The sequence below is a fragment of the Sus scrofa genome, chromosome 8 (genome assembly GCF_054392235.1).
Source record: "Sus scrofa isolate SSC_HxYL_T2T_F1_AM1 chromosome 8, Sscrofa_HxYL_maternal_Yorkshire_Landrace_v2.0, whole genome shotgun sequence".
Taxonomy (NCBI): Eukaryota; Metazoa; Chordata; class Mammalia; order Artiodactyla; family Suidae; genus Sus; species Sus scrofa.
Genome location: NC_139390.1, coordinates 71,977,159 through 72,001,864, shown reverse-complemented (window position 1 = coordinate 72,001,864; position 24,706 = coordinate 71,977,159). Strand labels below are relative to the sequence as shown.

The window sequence follows — 24,706 nt, the reverse complement described above, 5'->3', positions numbered from 1 at the left end:
GATCCAAGCCAGTACAGTGACAACACTGGATCCTTCCTCCATCTGCTGCAGCACAAGTGAACACCTATCTCTGTATATTTTGTGCCCAGTGTTGCCACTCAGATTCCAAGGTCCTGGATGCCAGTTTTCACCTCTTTCCTTTCATGAACAGCACATCCACCATCCAGCCTACACTTTCCACCAACTCACTCCACTCCATCTAAGTACAAACTGCTTGCCATCTTTTCTCAACTACTTTTGATGATAAGGATAATAAAGTAATCAAAACACCTAAGCCATTTCCACATTTTAGTTACTGCTCTAAGTGCATTTCCATATATTAACTCATTTAATCTTTTCAATCAATCCCACAAAGTAGGTATATTTTACTGATAAGGAACCTGAGATGCAAAGAAGCTGAAGAACTGACCAAGGTGCTGCAGTGGAGAGGCAGGATAAGAACTAGGCAGGCTGGCTAGAGAACCCACACTATCAGCCACTACACTAGGCAACCTCTTTCAGAGACCATGGGGCCTTCAAATCATGTGGTCATTGCTGTGCCAGAAAAAAAATCACTTTATTCCTCATCTTTGAATGATTGAGTGACAACACTGTGGTTAAATAAAGCATCTAAGTAAGTTCCAGGAAACATAATGGATGCTCAGAGAGCTATCTAAAGACAAAAAACTTGAAGGGGTACCTTGGTGAAAGATACAATGTTAAAAGAAAATGGCTCACATTGAAAAGAGCAAAAAGAGTTCTTCCCATTCTGCTGAGGTTTGGTTCCATACCTCCTGGTAAGACAGTCTAGATAATTAGCCACTTGGAATTTAAATGAAAGGGAGGGATAAAAAGGATGACACTTTTCAAAAATGCTTTGACTCTTTGTGAAAGGTTTTCTAGACTGACCTGTTCCCTGGGTAGTTTTGTCACTGTTCTTCTTCACTTTGGCATGAATATCTCAAAGGTGACGTCACATATTTTTTTTCTTTGGATGCCAAAGGCTGGAATGCTAAGACTGAATTTTCCTAGACTACAGTGAACCTGTTTGGTCAACTTATTGGGATAGTCTGACCAAATTCTTTCAATCAGAAGGGATCATGTGAGGGAAAAGCCAAGAAGGAAATAGGGTAAGCAATTTTTGTCCTTCTGCAATTTTTAAGTACAAAATTTGTAATTGTATCTTCATTCCAGATAAATGCCAAATCCCTTTTCTCCTGATGCTATGTTTAGAGCTATTTATTTCTAGCCAAACCCTTTGCTAAAAATAATTTTTGTGTTGCCAATAGCTTAGGATTGCACATTACCTATGACCTGTTATTTTATTTAGTAGCAAGTATTTACCAAGTCACCCAGGAGGTGCAAGTTCTACCAATATGAAAAAACCACTGAATGAGCCATTAAATAAGTCAATGTTTAAGTTAAAATCAGGTTAGTACTAAAAGAAATTAGTGAGAAATGATTTTTATTTTCTAAAAGTACCTAGGAATAATTGCATGGATTATTTAGGACATATATGCATGGTTAAGGAAATGAACTTGAAAAATTTTTCACTTGTGACCCATACATAAAATTCAATCACAGATGTTTCTGGAGTTAGAAGTAGAACAGTTCAAAAGGAAACCATATCCTTTTTAAGATGAGAATTTTGTCAGTCTCCCAAGGCAACAGAAATAAAAGCAAAATAAACCAATGGGACCTAATCAAATTGACAAGCTTTTGCACAGCAAAGGAAACCAAAAAGAAAACAAAAAGACAACTTACAGAATGGGAGAAAATAGTTTCAAACGATGCAACTGACGAGGGGTTAATCTCTAAAATATATAAACTACTTGCACAACTCAACAACAAAAAAGGCAACAACCCAATGGAAAAATGGGCAAAAGACCTGAATAGACAGCTCTCCAAAGAAGATATACAGATGGCCAACAAACATTTGAAACAATGTTCAACATCCCTGATTATTAGAGAAATGCAAATCAAAACTACTATGAGGTACCACCTCACACCAGTCAGAATGGCCATCTTTAATAAGTCCACAAATAACAAGTGCTGGAGGGGATGTGGAGAAAAGGGAACCCTCCTGCACTGTTGGTGGGAATGTAAGTTGGTACAGCCACTATGGAGAACAGTATGGAAGTACCTTAGAAAACTATATATAGAACTACCATATGACCCAGCAATCCCACTCTTGGGCTTATATCTGGACAAAACTGTCCTTGAAAAAGACACATGTACCTGTTATGTTCACTGCAGCACTATTCACAATAACCAAGACATGGAAACAACCTAAATGTCCAAGGACAGATGAATGGATTAAGAAGATGTGGTCTATGTACACAATGGATACTACTCAGCTGTAAAAAAAAGAACAAAATAATGCCATTTGCAGCAACATGGATGGAACTAGAGACTCTCATACTAAGTGAAATAAGTTCAGAAAGAGAAAGACAAATACCATATGATATCACTTATATCTGGAATCTAATATATGGCACAAATGAACCTTTCCACAGAAAAGAAAATCATGGACTTGGAGCACAGACTTGTGGTTGCCAAGGAAGAGGAAAGTGGGATGGACTGGGAATTTGGGGTTAATAGATGCAAACTATTGCCTTTGGAATGGATAAGCAATGAGATCCTGCTGTATAGCACTGGGAACTATATCTAGTCACTTATGATGGAGCATGATAATGTGAGAAAAAAGAGTGTATGTGTGACTGGGTACGGTAGAAAACTGGTAGAACACTGTAAACCAGCTGTAACAGAAAAAAATAAAAGTCATTAAATTTAAAAAAAGATGAGGATTTTGTTGAAAAACAATCTCTCTCTTTATGAAAGGTTTTCTGTATCTGATGCAGAGAGGAAGACAGTGGGAAAATGGGTCCAGCATTTTCAAGTTTTAAAAAAGTATTATTTTTCAGCCATTATTTTCTCCAAAGAGAAATTAGTCCTCTGAAATTTTTTTTAGAAATTCTTTGCAAACTGGTAGCAATTTGTGTACACTGTGCTCCTCCTCATTAATTGAATTTTCCTTTCTGTTCCCCTGTGTTTTGTACATAGTAATGCTCAATAAATGTTTTCTGAGTTAACTAATTACTCTCATTAGCTAATTTCACTTCTATTCTCATTCATAAACTCTACTTTCTCAAGTATGTTCTTGAGAAATTCTTGTCCTATTCTTCTGTCTCCTTGTCTTAGTTTATGCTGTTTCCTCCGCCTGTTCATCCCTCTTCCTCAGCCTTCATGGCTCTGTTCAAAGGACAAGTTCTCTAAGGCAAAACCTTTTTTACTCACTCATCCCCCAGAGCATATTGGGCATAATTCCATTATGACATTTATCACTGTATTATATTAGTTACTATGTTTCTAGATTACACATTCTTGAAGATAGGAGAATATGTCATACTCATTTCCAAATCTTGAGAAGGAATTGTTTGCCACACAGAAGAAATTCAGTAAATTTCAACTACTGAGTTCATGATTGTCAACAATCTTCCACTAATAAAGGTGAAGAATATGTTCACCAGCCCAGGCCTGTGCCCCAGCAGGTTCCCAGCTCTTTAAAAGATACTTTAGATGTTTGTAGATTGTAATACTCTTGTATTGCCACCAATCAAAAAGTAGCAGGCCAGACTAACTTAGACCCTTCAGGAAACATAGCAGAACTCAGAATCAGCACTACCTGAGGTCCTTATCAGGCTCAGGTTGATGGTTCTGGGGTGGGGAAATTTCCTCTGGCTCCTTTGCCCAGATACAAGGCAGATCACTGATATTGAAAGTCATACCGCAGTTGTTATCTTTAATTTTTTAAGTAGAGTCTATTTTCCACTTTACCACCACCAGCTACCAGCTGGTATCTTTAACTTTCAGAAGCATATTCCCATTCAGTTCTCCTGTGGATTAGATCTCCCCTGGGAAATCCACATTGGTCTCAACTCTGTAATTGTTCAGATTTGGTCCTTAGACTGTCAGCTCTGACACTAGGATGGGGACAGAGCTTTGTCACACTTCCTTGCTTCCATAAAGTTTTCCCAAAATCAGTCATTTGCGTATCACTTTCATGCTTTTTGCTACATTTGCATGCTATGGATACCATTACTGTCATAATATTTTTATTTAAATTTATTTTTTATGTACTCAAATAATTAGGGCGTTATCCCGTCCGGTATCATCTATAAAAATCATGGGTTTGAAATTTTATAACCTTATGAAATGATATTCACTATATTCCACCAGTGGTTCTCACACTATGGAGTTCCTGGGTCCAAAGTCCTGAGCTCTCACTATTTATTTGTTCATTATATGAACTACCCCTCTTGGTTGGCATGTTATTGCTTCCATAAGGAAGCATATGAAATCTATAAAGATTTCTTCTATTTTCTTCAACCTGTCCTATTTTATTTTTTTACAAATGACATTTTCTTTATCAAGGTAAAATACACATACCATAAAATTTACCATTTTAACCACTTTAAAATTTACAATTCAGGAGTATTAAGTACACTAAATAAGGAGAACATGACAAAAATGATGACTTTGCTTTTTGAGCCCTGCCATACCATCCCCGCTGTCTCATGCTAGTATTTCTTGTCACATTAAGCACTTACTCCCCATCCCCTTCCTCAAATCCCCTGATAAGAATTAATCTGTTCTGTCTCTATGGATTTGCCTATTGTGGACATTTCGTGCAAACAGAACCTGTCCTATTTTAGATGCTCTTCATATGCATTACAGATTACCTGTTTTATAAATGGGGATTATGGGTTTCAGAGGTGTAAACAGAGCCCCAAAGCTCTGGTTTCAGTTCCTCCAATATCCAACAGTGAGGTTTTAGAAACCCCTCTGAGTCTCTGCCTGTCCATGCTGGACTGAGAGGGGAGTCCTGAATGCCCTTGACCTTTGAAGAATATTGTCATTTCAAACACATGTGCATTTAAAAGACAGAAGTATTTCAGAACATCGACTCTAATGGACCAGGAGCTGACTTTTTAAAATCAAAACATAAAGTCAGATGTAAATCAAATTTTTGACAATTTTTTTCTAATTTTTATAGAAAAACATACCTAAATGTTACTAAATGCAATAATGGCTAAGCATAAATCTCAGGAAAAAAAAACCATTGTATACCAAAACTATGTGAAATTGAGATTCTAGTGTTTAAATTCTGTTTGTTTATTTTTTAGCCACACCTGCAGCATATAGAAGTTCCTAGGCCAGGGAACAAACCTGCACCATAGCAGTGACAACATCGGGTCCTTAAGCTGCTAAGAGACCAGGGAACTCCTGCTTGTTTTTAATCTACAACTCTTTCTCAAAAGGCCACCAACACTGGGTAGAAGAACAAGTTCACTGAAACCATGGATGATAATCCTTATTATTGCAGTGGGTGTGTTGGTTCTAGCAATAATCATCGGTGTTCCTGTTTATCTTTTGGCATTTGGTAAGAATCTATCTCATATTATTTTGAAAATTTGAAGATCTAGTCAATTTATTTCAAAACCTTAATATCTTATAAAAACTTTCATAACATTTTAAAGTGGAATTTTTATTGTAATAATAATTTGCATAAATGTGTATAGATATAGTATAATTCAATGCTTATTTTCATAAATTTGCCTACACTAGGAAACGATAATCATTTAGGTATAAAAATTACTTCTAGCACTTAAAATTTGACTTAGTTCACATATTATCTCAAATAATGCAATAGATTCATGTTATATTATTATATGGTTTAAAATAAAAAATTATTTTACTAGCAATTCTAACTTGGAAGTCCATGTTTGGAAACATAATACATTCTATTACTATTATTTAACAGCTAAGTTTATGAATTATCACCAACAGGTGATAACTGTCAGGCTATAACTGACAACCATGTGACTATGATTAAAAACAGGACAGAAGTAGGTCTTGGCCCCAGTTGTCAAGGGTTTAATTCTTAGCAGTTCATCAGTTATTGGAGTTTTTTTCACATCATCTCTTCTGATACAACTCAAATGAACTAAAGATAAACCCTCCATTTTTATTCTCTTTTCCAGATAAGAAGTTTCACTACTACCAAACCTCCTTTCAGATCCCCAGTATTGAATATAATCTTGATTTTTCAGTGGAAGACTCAAAACTTACAACAGACCTGAAACAAAAAATCAGTAATGAGGTAAGCCTGAGCTCTGATGACGTCATTCCTACCCTGACAAAACTACTGCAAAGAAAGAGTTTAAAGTTGCACACACCAAGAGTTCCCATTGTGGCTCAGTGGTTAACGAATCTGACTAGGAACCATGAGGTTGCAGGTTCAATCCCTGGCTTTGCTCAGTGGGTTAAGGATCCAGTGATGCTGTGAGCTGTGGTGTAGGTCACAGACGCAGCTCGGATCTGGCATTGCTGTGGCTCTGGCATAGGCCAGTGGCTACAGCTCCGATTAGACCCCTAGCCTGGGAACCTCCATATGCTGTGGGAAGCGGCCATAGAAAAGGCAAAAAGACAAAATAAATAAATAAATAAATAAATAAATAAATAAAATAAAAAATGCACACACCAAAGAACAGACCAAATTGCACCTAAAAATACAGAATGCCCAGTTCACCATCAGGTCCTCCTAAAAATATACCTCATGCAATATCTGAAACCTGCTTATACTTAAAAATCATTCACTGTTTATCTGAAATTAAAATTTATCTGTATTTTTATCTGATAATCCTGGCAACTCTAATTAACCAACATTATTTCGTGAATACTGAAAAAATACATTAGACAAAGGATAATTGCACTATATACTGAAAAACAAAAGCCCAATATAAAAATAAACAGCTCAGATATGAAAAAAAAATTATTAAAGTTATCTGGAAATATAACTCAGGTACAAATACTTCCACATATCAGATATTAAGCTCCTTCTGTGTACATGACCCAATACATTTCCTATTAGGCAACTTATACTAAACATTTATTCCTGGAAATATACCACAGAAACACACAGATTAGCTCTTTCACTTGTGTACATGGCTTCAACTGAGTCTAGCACTGACCAAAAATGGCAGATCATTTTGCCAAGTTCAGAAATACCTCTTTAGCTCTTTGCCAACAAAAAGCAGAAGCTGATGAGTTGAAGGAAGCAACTGGGTAGGACTGGCATGCCTTTTCAAAACTGCATCCTAAGGAAATTTTGATTAGGGGGAAAAAAAATCAGTGCAGGATATAAACTATTTTGTTACAGGAAGCAATGTAGTGAATCAGACAATCGAAGCTTTCAAGTCAGAATGTCTAGATTTATATCCCAGTTTTACCCTTTGTCAGTTTATCAACTTTGGGAGGGCTACCTGAATCCTCAAAATTTGAACTACAAAATAGGGATAATTTCATCCACCTTCCTGAGTTACTCTAGGGATTGGTTTATGCTGTGAATAAAAAGTATGAAAAGTAATGTCTAAATAAATGTTAGCATCTGCTTCATGATCTAAGAACTTTTCATACACTTCTGCTGAAGCACTTACCACACTGTTGCATCATTATTTTGTATACGTCTACGCCCCTCTGGATTTTTGAAGAGATAAGTCTACTTATTCATGTGACTGTCACAAAGTCTGCCACATGGTAGGACCATAAAATACTCATCAAGAAGATGACTAGCAAATAAATGGCCAGTTCATTAATACTGGCCCTGACATTTAGAGTATAAATGGAGACAACATAAAGAAGGGAAGTATAGTAATTTAGACAAGGAGTTGGCAAATTTTTCCTGTAAATCGCCAGAGAGTAAATATCTTCAGCTTTGCAGGTCAAAAGGTCTCTCTGTAACTACCTAAATCTGTCATTGTCATGCAATAGCAACCACAGGCAATATGGCAGCAATGGCTGTGATCCAATAAAACTTCATTATGGACTTCTAGCAGAATTTTGTAAAAATTTTAGGTGTCATGAAACATCATTCTTTTTATTTTTTTCCATTATTAAACAACCATGAAGACCATTCTTAGATAAGACATACAAAAACAAGTGGCTGACTAGATTTGCCCTATAGGCTATAATTTGCTGACCCCTGATTTAGACTATGAGTCACAGTTTTAGCAAACATTTTCCTAGAAGAAGTAACTAAAACCAGTACCTAAAATGCACTTTAGAGAATTCTTGTGGAGTTCAACAATCTAAATTGTTTATATGCGCTCTTGCCATGGCTAATACATGGCTCACAAAACTTTGATTTAAAGGGGAAAAAAGTGAGAACTGGAAAGAGAATGGAAGAAAGCAAGCATAAAAAATAATGTATCTAAAATATAAAAGTTATACATAAATATATGTTGAAAATCTGAAAGTGTACATACCAAAAATGTAAACAGAAGATTCTCTATATGGTGATTTAGAAGTGATTTTAAGACTTCATATCATACTTTGCTGTATTCCTTGCTTTTTATAACTTTTGACAATGAATATGTTTGCTTTGTCATATAAGTATACATGTGTGTATATAAAATTGTTTCCTTTGAAAAAAAATTCCCTTCATAGTCAAAAGGAGAACACATGGCCATTCATTTTTGGATAACTACTGATTTCTTAGTAAGCATATGCTCACCAAGCTATCCACTATGATACGGCATAGCACTTGACCAGAAAAAAATTTCACAAGTCAAATCAGAAGAGTCAAAAACACCTCTTCAACACACACCCAGTTTCACAATTTGGCAGCTCTTCTCTTTTGATTTATGGAACTAATTATTGAGACTGAGGTTCACTTAAGGTTTGACATTTTTTTCTGAGAAGCCAGCTTAGTGAGTCAATGGTAATAAACTGGTCTGCAAAACCACAGATTCTGTAACAAGTTACGGATTTAGTAAGAAATAATTTCTTCTAAGAATTTACACCACAGAGAAATTATCCCACATAGGAAGTCTAAAATGACACAAGACGGCAAATGTTGTTGTATTTTATTCTACGTAATGATTTAATGTACTCTTCTAGAAGAATATACTCATTTTTTAAATGCCCAATATTCATTCTCCTCCTCTTCCCCATTTATCGCAGGATGAAATCATGGCCTAAAAATTTTCGCTAAAGCCTAAAAAGCTGATCTTTCAATCACATCCATGAGGGTGGTAACTAAGTATGAATGATAGTGATTGATAAGTCCATACATATCAAGTTTTCAAAGAAATTCAGTCTCTGTATTGGCTATTGAAATATCTAACTTAATTCATCCTTTTAACCATGTGACAAGTGATTTAAATACCAACATTCAGTTACAGGGATGACCTTTAAGACAATAAGATTATGCCAAAATGAGCTTTCTGAGGACAAACTTTGAAGTAAATGCTATTTGAATTACCTTGGATTTTATACAAGCATCTTTATTGAAATGTGTGAAGTTCATATTTAACAAAATTCTATACTGTTGGTTTTTTTCTTCTCTCAGATAGACCAGATATTTCAAAGATCCAGTTTAAATCATCATTACATCAAGTCTCATGCTGTCAACCTTAGGTAATCACAATTACTTTGATGAAAAGGCAACTTTGTGTTATTTAGTTATTCTTCAATTATTTGCTTTTTTGCATAGAATCTAAAAATTTTAGATATACTGAGAGAAAAAATAATTTAATATTATTACATTTAATTGTTTTTTTGTTTTTTTGGAGTTTTTTTCTCTTTTGTCTTTTTAGGGCCACAATGGTGGCATGTGGAGGTTCCCAGGCAAGGGGTCTAATCGGAGCTGTAGCTGCTGGTCTACACTATAGCCACAGCAACACCAGATCCAAGCCATGTCTGTGACCTACACCACAGCTCATGGCAACGCCAGATTCTTAACCCACTGAGTCAGGTCAGGGATTGAACCTTCATCCTCCTAGATGCTAATGAGATTCACTTCCACTGAGCCACAACAGGAACTCCCCTACATTTAATTGTTAGATCTCCTGTACAGAGTACCTATATGGAGAGAATTTCTATTTTTTTTTTTTTTTTTTTTGGTCTTTTGAGCACTGCACCCATGGCATATGGAGGTTCCCAGGATAGGGGTCTAATTGGAGCTGCAGCTGCCAGCCTACGCCACAGCCACAGCAATGCCAGATCCAAGCCGCGTCTGCCATCTACACCACACAGCTCATGGCAATGCCAGATCCTTAACCCACTGAGCGAAGCCAGGGATAGAACCCCGCAACCTCGTGGTTCCTAGTTGGATTCGTTTCTGCTGCGCCACAATGGGAACTCCTCGAGAGAATTTCTTAACTTGGGTAGTAAATATATTCTACTGGTTGTCCTTTTAAAGTCTTTTTGGGAGTTCCTGTTGTGGCGCAGCAGAAACAAATCCAACTAGGAACCATGAGGTTTCAGGTTTGATTCTTGGCCTCACTCAGTGTGTTAGGGAGCCGGTGTTGCCACGAGCTGTGGTGTAGGTCACAGCCACGGCTTGCATCTGATATTACTGTGGCTGTGGTGTAGGCCGGCAGCTGTAGCTCTGATTGGACCCCTAGCCCGGGAATCTCCGTATGCCGCTGGTGTGGCCCTAAGAAGCAAAAAATAAAAATAAAAAAAGAAGTCTTTTTGCATTTTAGTTAAAGATTCTTACAATCATTAAAAACTCCTCTCGATTTTACTTATTTTTCCCCCCTTTTTTCATCCGCACCCTTAGCACATACAAGTTCCCAGGGCCAGGGATTGAATCCAAGCCGCAGTTGGGACCTAAGCCACAGCTGCAGCAACACCGGATCCTTAACTTCTAATAAAAACAGACACTATGGATTTTTTAATCAAGGGGAAAAAAGCTGATGAATTTAACTAATACTTTTGATTTATTTTTCCAGAAAAAAAAAAAAATTCTAGTATATCTTTTTACTTCTTTTTACCCTCCCCTCCCTAAATAGGATCAAGTTTTACAGGCTGGGAATCATTCAGGTATTAACACCTATGTGATAAAGAAAGGGAAAAAAATTCATGACAATAAAATGAAATATTTATATTGTATTTATTTGAAGATAAAACTAATATTTAAATAGTAAATTATATAATAATATTACTATGGCTAGGTCCTGATTTATTAATTCTGGTGTTTTTGTTTTTCAGGTCAAGTAATGATGGTTTAAAAACAGATGTATTGCTTAAATTTCAGTTTACTTCTAACAATGCAGACACAATCAAAAGACAAGCTGATAACATTTTGCACCAGAAGTTAGAATTAAATGAAAGCTTCTTGAAGATAGATAATTCATCACCTTATCTTAGAGGCAAGAAATACCACTTTTCTTTCTTTATTACAGTTTATCATTTTAATAATCTTTTCATCTACAGAGGAATCTTTATTTTACAACAAAATGAAACCTCTTTTCATTTTTAAGTCTCTCATTTACCCGATAATGAACAAATTCCCACAGAATCAATCCTAACAATTATCTTCCTTTGGTTAGTGTGGAAACAACTATGCAACAAGAACTATATGATAACCCAAATATAATAGCATTTTTTACTCTTTAAAAAAAGAGATCTTAGTGGAATTGTGTGAACTGATTAAGCATGCATGTGAAAAAAACCTACACTCTGCTACTGATACAATAAGCTGTAGTACCTGGTTCTTTCTGCTGCAATCCAGTCGGAATCCAGAATGTGAGTATGGAGTGCACACGGAAATCACCATATGTGAGGCACAAACATGATGTGACTTTGGTGAAAAGCAGTCTGACATTTTCTCTTACACTCCCTCCCATAACTCTTCCTAGACAAACAGGATGGGATTGGCCAAGGACATGAAGGGAACAGAAGGAAGGGAAAGGTGACAGACTCTGGTAGTATCTGTCTCAGGCATAAAGACACCATCTTATTTATAACACAGACATTTATCTGGGTGATAAATGTTTGGGGTCTGAGATTCAACACAGCTCATTATAGTTCGAAGACTATAGTGTTAACCCTTCTATAAACTAACTTTGAAGTTGTCCTATTTTACCAGACTGTGTAAGTTGTGAAATGAGATTCTAAAGCTGACAAATAATTACGAGTGACCAGTAAGTCTTCCCCTGGTACTTTTTCTCCCAAGTTGTTCCAGAGAACCAGAGCAGGTATAATATGTTCAAAAAGGAGAAAATTGCATCACAGGTTTGGCCAAAGTCAGAAAGAAGAAAAAAAATAGCTTGAAGGAAAACACCTGACATCTCTGTGAGTAATGCTCAGCATTCACTTCTGCTAGTCACTTCTGCAACAGAACAGCCTCAATCCACTGCACTGGGCTTTAGATAGCAAAGACTTCCTGAAGGAAACAATCTGTTGAAGAGATGTAGTTTTTATTTCTTTAAACATTTAATTTTGATGTTGAGCTCCCATTAAGCCAATGGTGAGAAACTTAAAAACTCCATCATCTCTGGGTCTATCCCCCACCCTCACCCCTCACTCATCACTCTGTGATGTTAGGGAATTGAGGTCATACCTAGTGTAGCTAGATCAGGGTGGGGGAATGGTCCATGCAGCAACTGCCGGTGATCCATCCATCACCAGGTCATCAGGTGCCTGTCTAAGGAAGTTAAGACACTCCCCATTCCCATGAAATGGTCTCGACTCAGATTCATATTTATCCTGAGATTTCTGTGCTTCCCAGGGTGCTTGGGAATTAATTTGCATATTTTTAAAATGTTACTTCTCTCTGCAAAAGACTGATAATTCCTTGAATACAGGAAGTGTGTCTTCTGTGGATACAATCACATTCCCAAGATTAGCATAGAACTTAGCACAGGGTAGGAATGGGGTATATGTAAAATGTGGTGTCTTCAACTCTATAAACCAAGCAATTGAAAGTGAGCATGGAACAAAAGCACTCTTTTAAGATTAATAAAAACCACAGAACATGAAGAATTTGGAATCATTACCTTTTCCACATGGAGTTTTAGAACTATGCTTTCAAAAGTGAGAGGTTGTACATAGAAAATTTAAAAACCAAAAGTTAAGTTTCATATGGTAAGAGAAATCATTTAAACATATCCAGTATATTGGAGTTCCTGTCGCGGCTCAGTGGCTAACGAACCAGACTAGTATCCATGAGGACATGGGTTTCAATCCCTGGCCTCGCTCAGTGGGTTAAGGATCCGGCATTGCCATGAGGTGTGGTATAGGTCACAGATGAGGCTCAGATCCCACATTGGTGTGGCTGTGGCATAGGCCAGCAGCTCCAATTCAACCTTTAGCCTAGGAACCTCCATAGGCCATGGGTGCCGCCCTAAAAAGACAAAAAAACAAAATAAAAATAAAATAAAATAAATATATCCACTATAAAGAAAACATGCCTGGAACACATCTACGAGAGACTGAAGGTAGTAGTGGAAAGAAAGAAAGGGAGATCAGAAGCCCTGTGCCCTACCGGGAACTACAGGTGCAGGCTTGGATAAGTTGCTGAACCTCTGGGACTCAGTTCCTATTTCACAAAATGAAAATAGTACCAACTGTGGAACTTATTCTGTAGGAAAATGTAAAAATGCTTTGAAAAGTACAAGTACAAACAAACTAATATATTATTTTATGGATTTTCTCAGATATCTTTAAAACGCTGATGGGTTTTAAATGGGAAGCTGAAGAATTAACTTGTCTCTCAAAAATGAGAGCTTGGAAACTAAAATACCTTTGGCCCGAAAACTCAAATATTGGAAGAGTTAGCTGGGAATACCTTGAGTCCAACAGAAATCTATTAAGTTTGATCATTTAAAAGTATCTCTTACAGGATTATAATAAAGTTCAAGGTGACGCTTTGAATTTAGCTTTTAGACGTAATAAAATGCAAGTCTGATAAAGTTGTCTATGTATATCTTCTTTAAAAAACACTGCAGAATTTTAAATTGTTCATGTATAATTAGGTAATTTATTTCTAAAATACATAATCTTGCAACAATTTCTTCTCATTTTGTAGAAATCAGAATTCTTTCCAATGGTTTCAAGTAACTGAATTTTAAAAGAAAGACTAGATTTTAGATGAAAGAAAAAGAAGGGGAAAAAAGAAAAGAAAAGGAAGGCAGGGAGGGGGAAAGGAGAAAGAAAGGGAAAAAGAGAAGGAAGGAGAAAAGAGAGTAAAGGGAAAGAAGGGAAAGGAATAAAATTAATTGAAAGAACCAATTAACTAAAATTGTCAGTATTTCATGAAAGTGAATTTTTAGTCATTAATTTTACCATTACATCCCTGCATGAAACTATTAGGTAATTTTTTTATTGATCCTCAAAATGCCTCTATTCTTCTTCCCTCATTATTTAAATATATACAATGTAGGAGTTCCCACTGTGGCACAGTGGGTTAAGAATCCAACTGCAGTGGCTTGGGTCACTGCAGAGGCACAGGTTTGATCCCTAGACCAGTGAAGTGGGTTAAAGGATCTGGCATTGCCACAGCTGCAGCATAGGAATGGAGCATAGGTTGGCAGCTGCAGCTTGGAATCAATCCTTAGCTGGAAATATCCACACGCCATGGGCACAGCCAATAAAAAAAATAAGAAAATATGTAAACACAATATAAAGAAAAAGTACACAGAATTTCTCATAGGGAAGGAAAAATAATTTTCCTTCTACCCTTCTGAGTTCTTGGCTAAGACCTCTGTACTAAAAGATTAACAAGAGAAAAAGAAGTTTATTAACATGCATACATGGGAGATAACCAGGGGAAAATGAGAAACTCAAAGAGATGACTCAGAATTCAGCTTCAGCATCTTCATCAAAGAACAATACCTTTGTGAAGAAATGGCAGGACAAAACAACAATAACAACAACAAAAAAAAACAGTTTTTGTCACCCAAGGGCAGAGGTAAAGGTAATTAGTGGAGGGTGTTATGCAGATTCCTTTGGTGCCTTCTCCAGGCTGAGAGGGCCTCACACTTTCTCCAGGGGTTAATCTTCCTCCTTCCTGGCAGAGAGGAAGAGAGGGCACCTTACTACGTTCGCGTTTGGCTTTCAGGCAAATAAGGGAAGCGCGGAAAGCTTTTCTTATACCTGCTTCTTCTCAATTATCTTCAGCTCAAAATAATGCTTATGCCAAAATGGCATTATTCTGGAGTGGCATAATCTGCTACCTTCACACTCTAGGAGAGGGTAAGGTGGTAGTCCTTCTTAAAATAAATAAATTAATTAATTAGGAGTTCCCGTCGTGGCGCAGTGGTTAACGAATCCGACTAGGAACCATGAGGTTGCGGGTTCGGTCCCTGCCCTTGCTCAGTGGGTTGAGGATCCGGCGTTGCCATGAGCTGTGGTATAGGTTGCAGATGCGGCTCGGATCCTGCATTGCTGTGGCTCTGGCATAGGCCGGTGGCTACAGCTCCGATTCGACCCCTAGCCTGGGAACCTCCATATGCCGCGGGAGCGGCCCAAAGAAATAGCAAAAAAGACAAAAAAAAAAAAAATTAATTATATTTTTGTTTCATAAAGTTTTTTTAAATGTATAAACTTTGTCTCTAATTCTATATGAATTATCTCAGACCAAAGTCAAATAATATGTGCTATGACTTTTATGCTTTCATTTACACTAGTATAATGTAAACATTTTTGAAGATTTTAAAATAATTTTGCTGGTCTCAGCCAGTGGCTCTTTTACATTTTTTTTTTTTTTTTTTTTTTTTTAGGGCCACACCTGTGGCATATGGAAGTTTCTAGGGGTTGAATCAGAGTTGCAGCTGCCGGCCTATACCACAGCCACAGAAACCAGGGACCCAACCCACATCTGCAACCTATACCACAGCCCATGGCAACACTAGATCCTTAACCTAGGATTGAACCCACTTCCTCATGGATACTAATCAAGTTCTCAATCTGCTGAGCCACAATAGAAATTCCTCTTTTACTTTTAAATTTAATAGTTTGCATATTTTATAGCAGTTTTTATTTAGCATAAGAATTAATTAATAAGAAACATTAATCTTTAATATTTCATTTGACCCATTTTTCAGTGTGCTTCCAATTAGAAACTGTGTTATCTGCTTCATTCAGATCCAGTATCTCATCCACCATTCAACTAAATTTTATTTTGGGTAGGAAAGTGAGTAGTTAGAAAAGGAAGAAATCACAACAAACCACAAATTTTACACAGCTAATAATACTCTTTGTAAATTTTCTCCTTACATTATTTTCTTTGGCTGAATACTCTCTGATCATCTCTTCAAATATCAGTGGTTTTGTAATATTTTCTATAGGAAGAATAGAAAAATAATTCAGGCTTTCTACCATCATGTTTGACTGATTTTTAAAATGTTATTTTGAAATACACAGTCGCGGGATGTTGCAAAGAAATTTATAGAGAAATCTCATGTACTTACACCCTTTCCCCAGCTCTACTTCATGCAAGAAATTCAGGTGTACACAGTCCTTGGCGCTTACTCATATTTCACAATTACACATGAGTTCATTTGTGTGTATACAGGTCTCCACAGTTTTATCACAGGTATAGCCTTGCATAGCCTTGCACCACAATCAATATACCATATCAAGAGGTGCTAGCTCTTTAAAGCTCACACCCATTTCCTCTACCCTTCTCCAGCCCCCCAACCACCGATCCATTTTACATCTCTGTAATTATTTTAGTTTATAAATTTCACATACATAGAATTATGTACTTTGTATCCTTTTGAGAAGGACCTTTTTGCTCAGCATGACTTTCTTGAGGCTCATCCACCTTGTTGTATGTTCCTTGTTCCTTGTTATCCTTGAGTAGTTTTCCATAGCCTTCCACAGTTTGTCTAACCACTTATCCATTGAAGAGCACTTGGGTAGTTCTGAATTTGGGGCTACATAATGAAGCTGCTATACATTCATGCATAAGTTCCTTCAGGAAATTGTCTCCATTTCTCTAGGATAAATGTCCAAGAGTACAACTGCAGTTGATAAAACCATTCTGGTTTTCAAACTACTTTTCAGAGTGGCTGTACCATTTTGCATTTTCATCATAAGGATGACCCAGGTCTCTGCAACTTTGCCAACATTTGATATTATCACTGTTTTTCACATTAACCTTCCTGATAGGTGTGTAGTGACAACCACCTAGACCCTCTTCTGTTTAACCTGATATGATAGTAATTAAAGGCAGTGGCAAAAAAAAAAAAGTCTTTCCCCATGCCAATGACTTTATAATTATGAACTAGCATTTTCCCAAAGTCTACATACACTGGGTTTAATTTATATCACTGGGTTTAATTTATATCTCAGCCTCTCCTTTTTGTAGAATTTTATTTAAATTATAAATTTCTTGACTAATCTAGTTCCTCCCAACCAGAAATATTCATGTCATGTAGGCAGACTACTTTAAATTGTAATTGTTCTCTTGCTGAGCAAGCATCTTATTTTTTTTCCAGATATGAATAAAGTACAAGCAGAGCACATTCTGAACAGCTGTAAGTTAAAGAACATTATTGAGATGTATATAAATCAAATAACAGAACTCAAAACACTTTCAGAATATCTCTATCCCAATGTTTATTTTTTCCCAAAAGTATGTATTATCTCTGAATGGATATATAACTTAAGCCTCCCCAAGGGGAAAAAATTATTACTAGTTATTGGGAATGTTTATATGGACATGCTTGTTCTTCATCACAGAAAGTTCCACTGATGACTTCTTTTTTTATTATTATTATTTTGGGGTTGCACATATGGTGGTTCACAGACTAGGGGTCGAATCGGAACTACAGCTCCCAGCCTACACCACAGTCACAGCAACCCCAGATCCGAGGCACATCTGTGACCTACATCACAGCTCACAGCAACACCAGATCCTCAACCCACTGAGGGAGGCCAGGAATGGAACCTGCATCTTCACAGATGCTAGTCAGATTCATTTCACCTGAGCCACGATGGGAACTCCATGATGACTTTGTTTTAACAGTTCCCTTTTATTTTATCTTTATCATTATTTGCCTCATTTCATTAGAGCAAAAAAATTTTGCTTAAAACTTAATACCCACTAACTTAATACGTGAACTTTGACATTTATGCTACAGTAATTAATAACTGCAATATTAGACAAGTATTTTTTTTCTTATTGCAGTATTTTTCAAAAGTGTACAAATGGTATTTTTGTTATAAGTAGTGTACATTTTACACTAGAAAAAATGCAGACATCACAAGTGTAAACTTCTGCCTCTAAGTGACCCAGAAAAGTATGAAAAAACCCCACAAATTTTAAAGTCAAATTGTTGTTAAGTATATCAGGAAGGGTGTTAATTACTTTTTAAGTTTATCCTTTTTTATTTTACTTATTTATTTTTTGTCTTTTGGCTTTTTAGGGCCACACCTGTGGCATATGGAGGTTCCCAGGCTAGGCATCTAATCAGAGCTGCTGCTGCCAGCTCACGCCATAGCCATAGCAACGCCAGATTCGAGCCATGTCTTCGACCTACACCGCAGCTCATGGCAACACAATCCCCATTGAGCGAGGTCAAGGATCGAACCCACAACCTCATGGTTCCTAGTCAGATTCATTTCTGCTGCGCCACGATAAGAACTCCTAATCCTTTTTTAATGTGAGTATTTATTCTGTCATACAACTTTGATTAATTTTTAAGGTAAACCAGTCTTATAACATTTATAATGTTTCCATCTTTATGTGCCAAACAAACACACACACATTGATAACTCTGGAAATAACCATGTAATGTCCTCTGACAGGTTGCGGTTTAGGCAGGGAGTCCCCATCCATGGAAAGAATTGCTGACGGTAGTGTTGCAAAGAAAGCTGACTGGCCTTGGCAAGCCAGCCTGCAGGTGGACGGCGTCCATTTCTGTGGAGCATCTTTGATCAGTGAGGAGTGGCTCCTGACTGCTGCTCATTGCTTTGACATGTAAGTCCTCAGTCTGTACGGACCAGGTAACCTATTTCATCTTTTTTCTCACCTTCACTTCCTATAATTCTTTGTCTTTTGTCCTTTTAGGGCCGTGCTAGTGGCATATGGAGGTTCCCAGGCTAGGGGTCTAACCGGAGCTGCTGCTGCCAGCCTACACCACAGCCATAGCAACGCCAGATCCTTAACCCACTGAGCGAGGCCACAGATTGAACTTGCAACCTCATGGTTCCTAGTAGGATTCGTTTCCACTGCACCACAATGGGATCTCCACTTCCTATAATTCTTATCTTTTTTTAACTGATCATCCTAGGCCCTAAAATGGTATTCATAATTGTCCTGCAGACTTAGAAGAAGTAACAATTACTGAAGAATAGTAGAAAAATTAGAGTACCTTCAGCTCCAACTGAATATATATTCTCCAGCAACCTCAACATTAAGAACAAGTCAACACTGCCAAAAGTTAAACACACTCATTGGTTTTCTTGAGATATATCATAAACTTAAAAAAAAAAACCCTCAGATAATAGACCCCAACCCACAAAACTATATCTGATTATCCCACATGAATATCGTGGTCCTGTGAATTTATTATTTGTACGCTTTTTGGAAATTTAACATATGGGTAACTTGGAGATAATAGAGATACAGCAACCCTAGTTTCTGGATAAAATGTTAACTAAAAAGAAAGGATGCCAAAACTATATAAAGTGTGGCTGCAATTCTCTCTCTCTCTCTCCTTCTTTCTCTCTCCATAGATATACATAGATTTATATAACTGCGCACAGATATGGCTGCATGTGTGTTTATGTACATGTGGTTGCATAACGTCTAATTTTTATTTATCATTTCCTCAACCAATCTGAATTACTTTTACAACTAAAAATGGCAATAATATATTGTTTCCTTTGGAAAAAAAAACACAAACTTCCCCTCAAGGAGAGGAATTTATGCTACCGTAGAATGGGGGGGTTGTTCTCAGCAAAATGAAAGCAAAGCAGTCCTGGGGGAGAAGCCCCCAGTAAGAATGTGGGAGGGTTCCCATCAACTATCACCTTAAAGAGTTTGCCTTTTCTTCACCCCTATGTCCCATGCTCAGCCAGAGAAATGATCTAAACTAACCATAACCATCCTTTTCATTTGTGATCAGTTACAAAAACCCCAAACTCTGGATGGTTAGTTTTGGAACAACCTTAAGCCCTCCACTAATGAGAAGAGAGGTGCAGTCGATTATCATTCACGAAAACTATGCTGCCCATAAGCATGACGACGACATCGCTCTGGTGAAGCTCTCCACACCTGTCCTATTTTCAGAAGACGTGCACAGAGTCTGTCTCCCAGATGCTACTTTTGAAGCCTTGCCAAAGAGTAAAGTGTTTGTCACTGGATGGGGAGCATTAAAAGCAAACGGTGAGTATCGCAGTAAAAACATCCAAGCAAAGAAATGAAAACTTATCCCCCATTGGGATGGAGATATAAAATAAGACACAAAATAAAAATACAAAAAATAAGAGATGAAATCAAGATGTCCCATGACAAATATGGCAAAAACAACAAATAAAACCAGCTATGGGAATTAGGAAAACTACTATTATGATCACAGTATTTATGTTTATTGTCCTCTTTATGGGATATTTTGGAAACTACATAGTTTTAACACTCTTCAAAAAACTTGAAGCATTTTTTTCACATGATTTTTTTTTCTTTCTGTTACTGCCTTCCATATGTAGTGATTCTGCTATGGCTGCACGATTCCTGAAGTATGTTATTTGAAAGCAGTAATAATGATAAGCTTCCTCAATGTGTCGTACAATTAAACAGAAAGAGCCTTAAACAAGCAATCTGAATGGTGCTCCTAATGCTAAATATTAATGGGGATCTTCTGATCCATGTATCTGTGGAATAGTTTTGAGCCTGAAACTTTATAAAGTTGACAAGAATGACATTTTACTACACTTAATAATACGTAATAAACTGTAAAGAAAGACTTTTTAGATCCTGATATGAGTTTGCAGTTTCTGTCTTTTGGCAGGATTTTTTACATATGGTTTAATCTCTTGATTTTCTTTCTTTTTTTTTTTTTCCAGGCCACACCCACAGCATATGGAAGTTCCTAGGCTAGGGGTTGAATCAGAGCTGCAGCTGCTGGCCTACACCACAGACACAGCAACATGGGACCTGAGCCTCATCTCTGATCTACACCACAGCTCATAGCAATGTCAGATCCTTAACCCATTGAGCAAGGCCAGGGATCAAACCTGCATCCTCATGGATACTAGTTGGGTTCGTTAACCACCAAGACATGAAGGGAACTCCTCCCCTTGATTTTCTGACTCTTGTTGTAGAAAATTCTCTTATGGCATTGTAGTCTTATTTATATGCTTGCTCAAAGTACAACCTTTATCTGACTCTTTATCAGATGGTGGTTAGCATTTTTTGGCAATAAAGTATTTTTAATTAAGGTGTTTATATATACACATATATATTAGATATAATTCTGTTGCACACTTAATAAACTACAGAATAGTGTAAACATAGCTTTCTCTATTTATTGGGAAGCAAAAAATTGTGTGACTTGCTTTATTGCAATGTTCACTTTATTGAGGTGGTCTGAAACCAAACTTGCAGTATCTTAGAGATATGCCCATATAGATGTATCACTTGTGAAGCAATGAGTCAGATTTCCAGAAAAGGTAAGGTAAACTGTTACAGATGGTAACAGTTTAATGCCAGGTGGTGATTTTAAATCTAATGTTATCCTCCATTTAGATATGTTATCATGGCTAAGACTCAAAACCAGGTGAGCTTTGGTTTCCTCATCTGAAAAAAAGAGAATGAATACCCATATCTACCTTTGGTGGTTGCTGCTAGGATTAAATAAGACAGTGAGAGTAAATGTGCCAAGCATGGGACCGAGTACATAGAAGACGTTGAACTTGAATCTGAACACCCATTGAGGCCAGAGTCCTCCAAATAGCATGTTTTATCACAGGTTCACCTTTTGTAAGAAACAAAAATTAACTGTCATAAGCAATAACATGGAAATTCTTCATCTATTCATTTTTTTCTTCTTTAGGTCCCTTTCCCAACACTCTGCGAGAAGTTGAAGTAGAGATCATAAGTAATGATATATGTAATCGAGTTAGTGTATACGGTGGTGCTGTATCATCAAGAATGATATGTGCTGGATTCTTAAGAGGAAAACTAGATGCCTGTGAGGTAAGAAGAGACTCAGATCTACAAAATGCATCTGTTAGTAGAGATGCCCTTACTGAACACAGATCAGTGTCACTTCCTGTGACTACAATATTCAAGTGTGGAGAAGAGTATAAAATAGACGAAATGGAAGAACCGTAAGAAAGAGTCATCATTTATCAGCCTAAGGTCTAGAGCCATACATAAAAAATAATCACCAGCTGCGTACTAGGGCTCTGCTTAGAGAAAAGACCACAAGCAACAGCAGAAACCAAATCAGAAAGACACACAGTCAGTGCTTCAAGCCACAGTAATATCGAATGTTAGGTATCAAGTCTCTCCAACTGTAGTCAGTGTGGAATGGGATCTGCAGCTTATCTCCATGGCCAAAAGAGCATCGTAGCACCAGTGCTTAAACAGCGTACATCAGATAGAATTACATATTTAGGGAAAAAAAAACTATATTAATTCTAAAATGTTACCTCAAGAATCATGTACAGAAACTAATAAATGGCATTTTCCTTCAACCATACAAAATATTAATTTTAATTATTAAGCATTTAAAGATAATACATTTTAAAGTATGGCTATTTAAAAGACTGAAAACAAATAATTAAAATAATAAAAAGTTTACCTATAGCATTTGAAACTGAAACTAACAGTTGAGCAATTCTTGAAGGATTAGGCTTTGAGAATTTTATACATAAGAGCTTTTTTTATTTGCAAAGGTATCACTATTGATCCACCATTAGCTATCTGTCATACAACAGTAATAAATAGTCATTCACTACACATTCAAACTTTTTGTGAATTGCAAGTTAGTGTGGCAATTACTAAAAGAGATATCAACATTAAAAAATACAATGAATGTACAATAATTTCAATCTAGTAATATAGCATACAATATTTAGTTATTGGTTTTAGTACCAATGAACACCAGTAAAAGGATCTGGGAACATACTCTAGGATATAACATCTCCTTCCATCACTTTACTTCCTGCAAAGCAGAAACAACACAGGTGGTCCAGATACAATTAGATTACATCACTGTAAAGGAGGAATAGACTCAAAAACACAAACAAGGGTTTGTTGAATAGAGAGTTGTATTTGAGTTTATTCTGTAAGAAAGGGAAGTCCTCATGATTCACACACTCAAACCAGTTCCTTGGGAGCAAAATCCTTTGTGTAATACACGGTACACAGTTGTTTGGAATGCCCTTTGCATATCTTCCTCCTCTCAAATCTGTTTCTGCACAATGATACTGCGTCTCAGACACCTTCCTAACAACTAGAATGAGTGGAACAAGAAATTCCACTCAAATTCAAAGCAAGAGTTTATTCCTTCCTAACAGAGCTAGGAGAGGCTTCATGGAGGAGGTGACATTTAGTTGAGCCTTGAGGTTATATTTACATAAGTGGATGTTTTGACTTAGAAACATCCTAAGCAGTCTGTGCTCTCTGTTGAGATCAAGCAAAACTAAAAACTGTGCAAGATAAGACTGAGACCTTAGCTTTATGCATACTACCTTCCGTATAAAGATATTAAACAGAGATAATAGATAATAAAGATAATAAATAATAAGCTCGATTATCATACTAACAGTAAGTACAAATAGAATTAGTTTTCCATATTCAATTCAAATAGTAGTCATCCAGATTCTGATTAACTTACATTTCTGATACCCCTTTATTACACTGATTTTTTTTTTCTTCTCCTTTCCAGGGTGATTCTGGGGGACCTCTGGTTATAGCACGTGATAGAAACATTTGGTATCTTATTGGAATAGTTAGCTGGGGAATGGACTGTGGAAAAGAAAACAAGCCTGGAGTTTATACCAAAGTGACTGGTTATCGGGACTGGATTAAATCTAAAACTAACATCTAACACAACCAACACCTCTATATCCAAAATGTAAATGCTGTGTGTGGTCCCTAGCAAACTGTTTTTAGTATGTGCCCCATACTGTCATTAAGTTCAAGATGCAAATAAGGGTGACCTGACAATTCTCCCCACTAACTTGAGGAAAGCAGAATTCCTTTCACGTCACCTGAAGTGTCTTGCCGAACATGACGCATACAAGATACTGTCAACTCCACAAAGGTGTGCCAGTGGTGCTAAGTGTCTCTGACTACCTCCTGGCCTACCTTTCTGCTCCTACTCTACAATTCCCACTTCAGAATAATCCAGCAGTTTAATCAGGTGAATACCAGTTGGCTAGGTATTCTTTACGTTTTTCATGACAGAGCACGCTGCCCTTCCCTGACTTCACAGTTTCTATCTTCCTCATTTAATAACCCACAGTAAGAATCTGTACGTCTACTAGGCCAGAAAACTCACTGCTCACGCAAATGATGGAGGGGCACTCCTGGAACCAGATCTCAGAGGTGGCACTACTGTGAATCCCTCCTGCTTCACCCTCAGGAGTGCATTTCACCTTTCCCGGAAACTTGAAAAATCTGACATTTACGTTTACACCCAACAGGGCAGATTATAAACTCTTCAAACAACTACATTAATGTTTACTTTGGAACAATGACTAAGTCCTTGGATCAGACAGCAAGAGAACTGGAAATATTGCCTGGTACAGGATTTTGTTCTAAACTATGAAAACATGCCTTTTGACAGTTAGAAAATAAAAGCAGTTCCTCAGCCTTTCACCAGGTGGGACAGAGAAGAGGCAAGGACCGTGAGAGAAATTGCCTTCCATATCTAAAAAATGGGAGAAGGTCCAATTCTGGGGTAAATCTACTTTT

General features: G+C 37.0%; 1 protein-coding gene and 1 long non-coding RNA gene across 2 annotated transcripts in view; one reads left to right on the top strand and one right to left on the bottom strand.

The window, feature by feature from the left end:
- LOC100738056 (transmembrane protease serine 11G-like) overlaps positions 1 to 23,953 on the top strand; it is a 40,660-nt gene extending 16,707 nt beyond the window's left edge. The window contains exons 3-11 of the mRNA XM_084973773.1: positions 5,252 to 5,422; positions 6,024 to 6,142; positions 9,392 to 9,459; positions 11,038 to 11,198; positions 17,274 to 17,312; positions 18,586 to 18,757; positions 19,908 to 20,167; positions 21,834 to 21,976; positions 23,676 to 23,953. Coding sequence (XP_084829899.1) covers positions 5,252 to 5,422; positions 6,024 to 6,142; positions 9,392 to 9,459; positions 11,038 to 11,198; positions 17,274 to 17,312; positions 18,586 to 18,757; positions 19,908 to 20,167; positions 21,834 to 21,976; positions 23,676 to 23,837 — 1,295 coding nt within the window. The 3' untranslated portion in view covers positions 23,838 to 23,953. The remainder of the gene's footprint in view (positions 1 to 5,251; positions 5,423 to 6,023; positions 6,143 to 9,391; positions 9,460 to 11,037; positions 11,199 to 17,273; positions 17,313 to 18,585; positions 18,758 to 19,907; positions 20,168 to 21,833; positions 21,977 to 23,675) is intronic.
- LOC146400834 (uncharacterized) overlaps positions 1 to 24,706 on the bottom strand; it is a 421,507-nt gene that overhangs the window by 268,205 nt on the left and 128,596 nt on the right. The gene's annotated exons all lie outside the window — the stretch shown is intronic.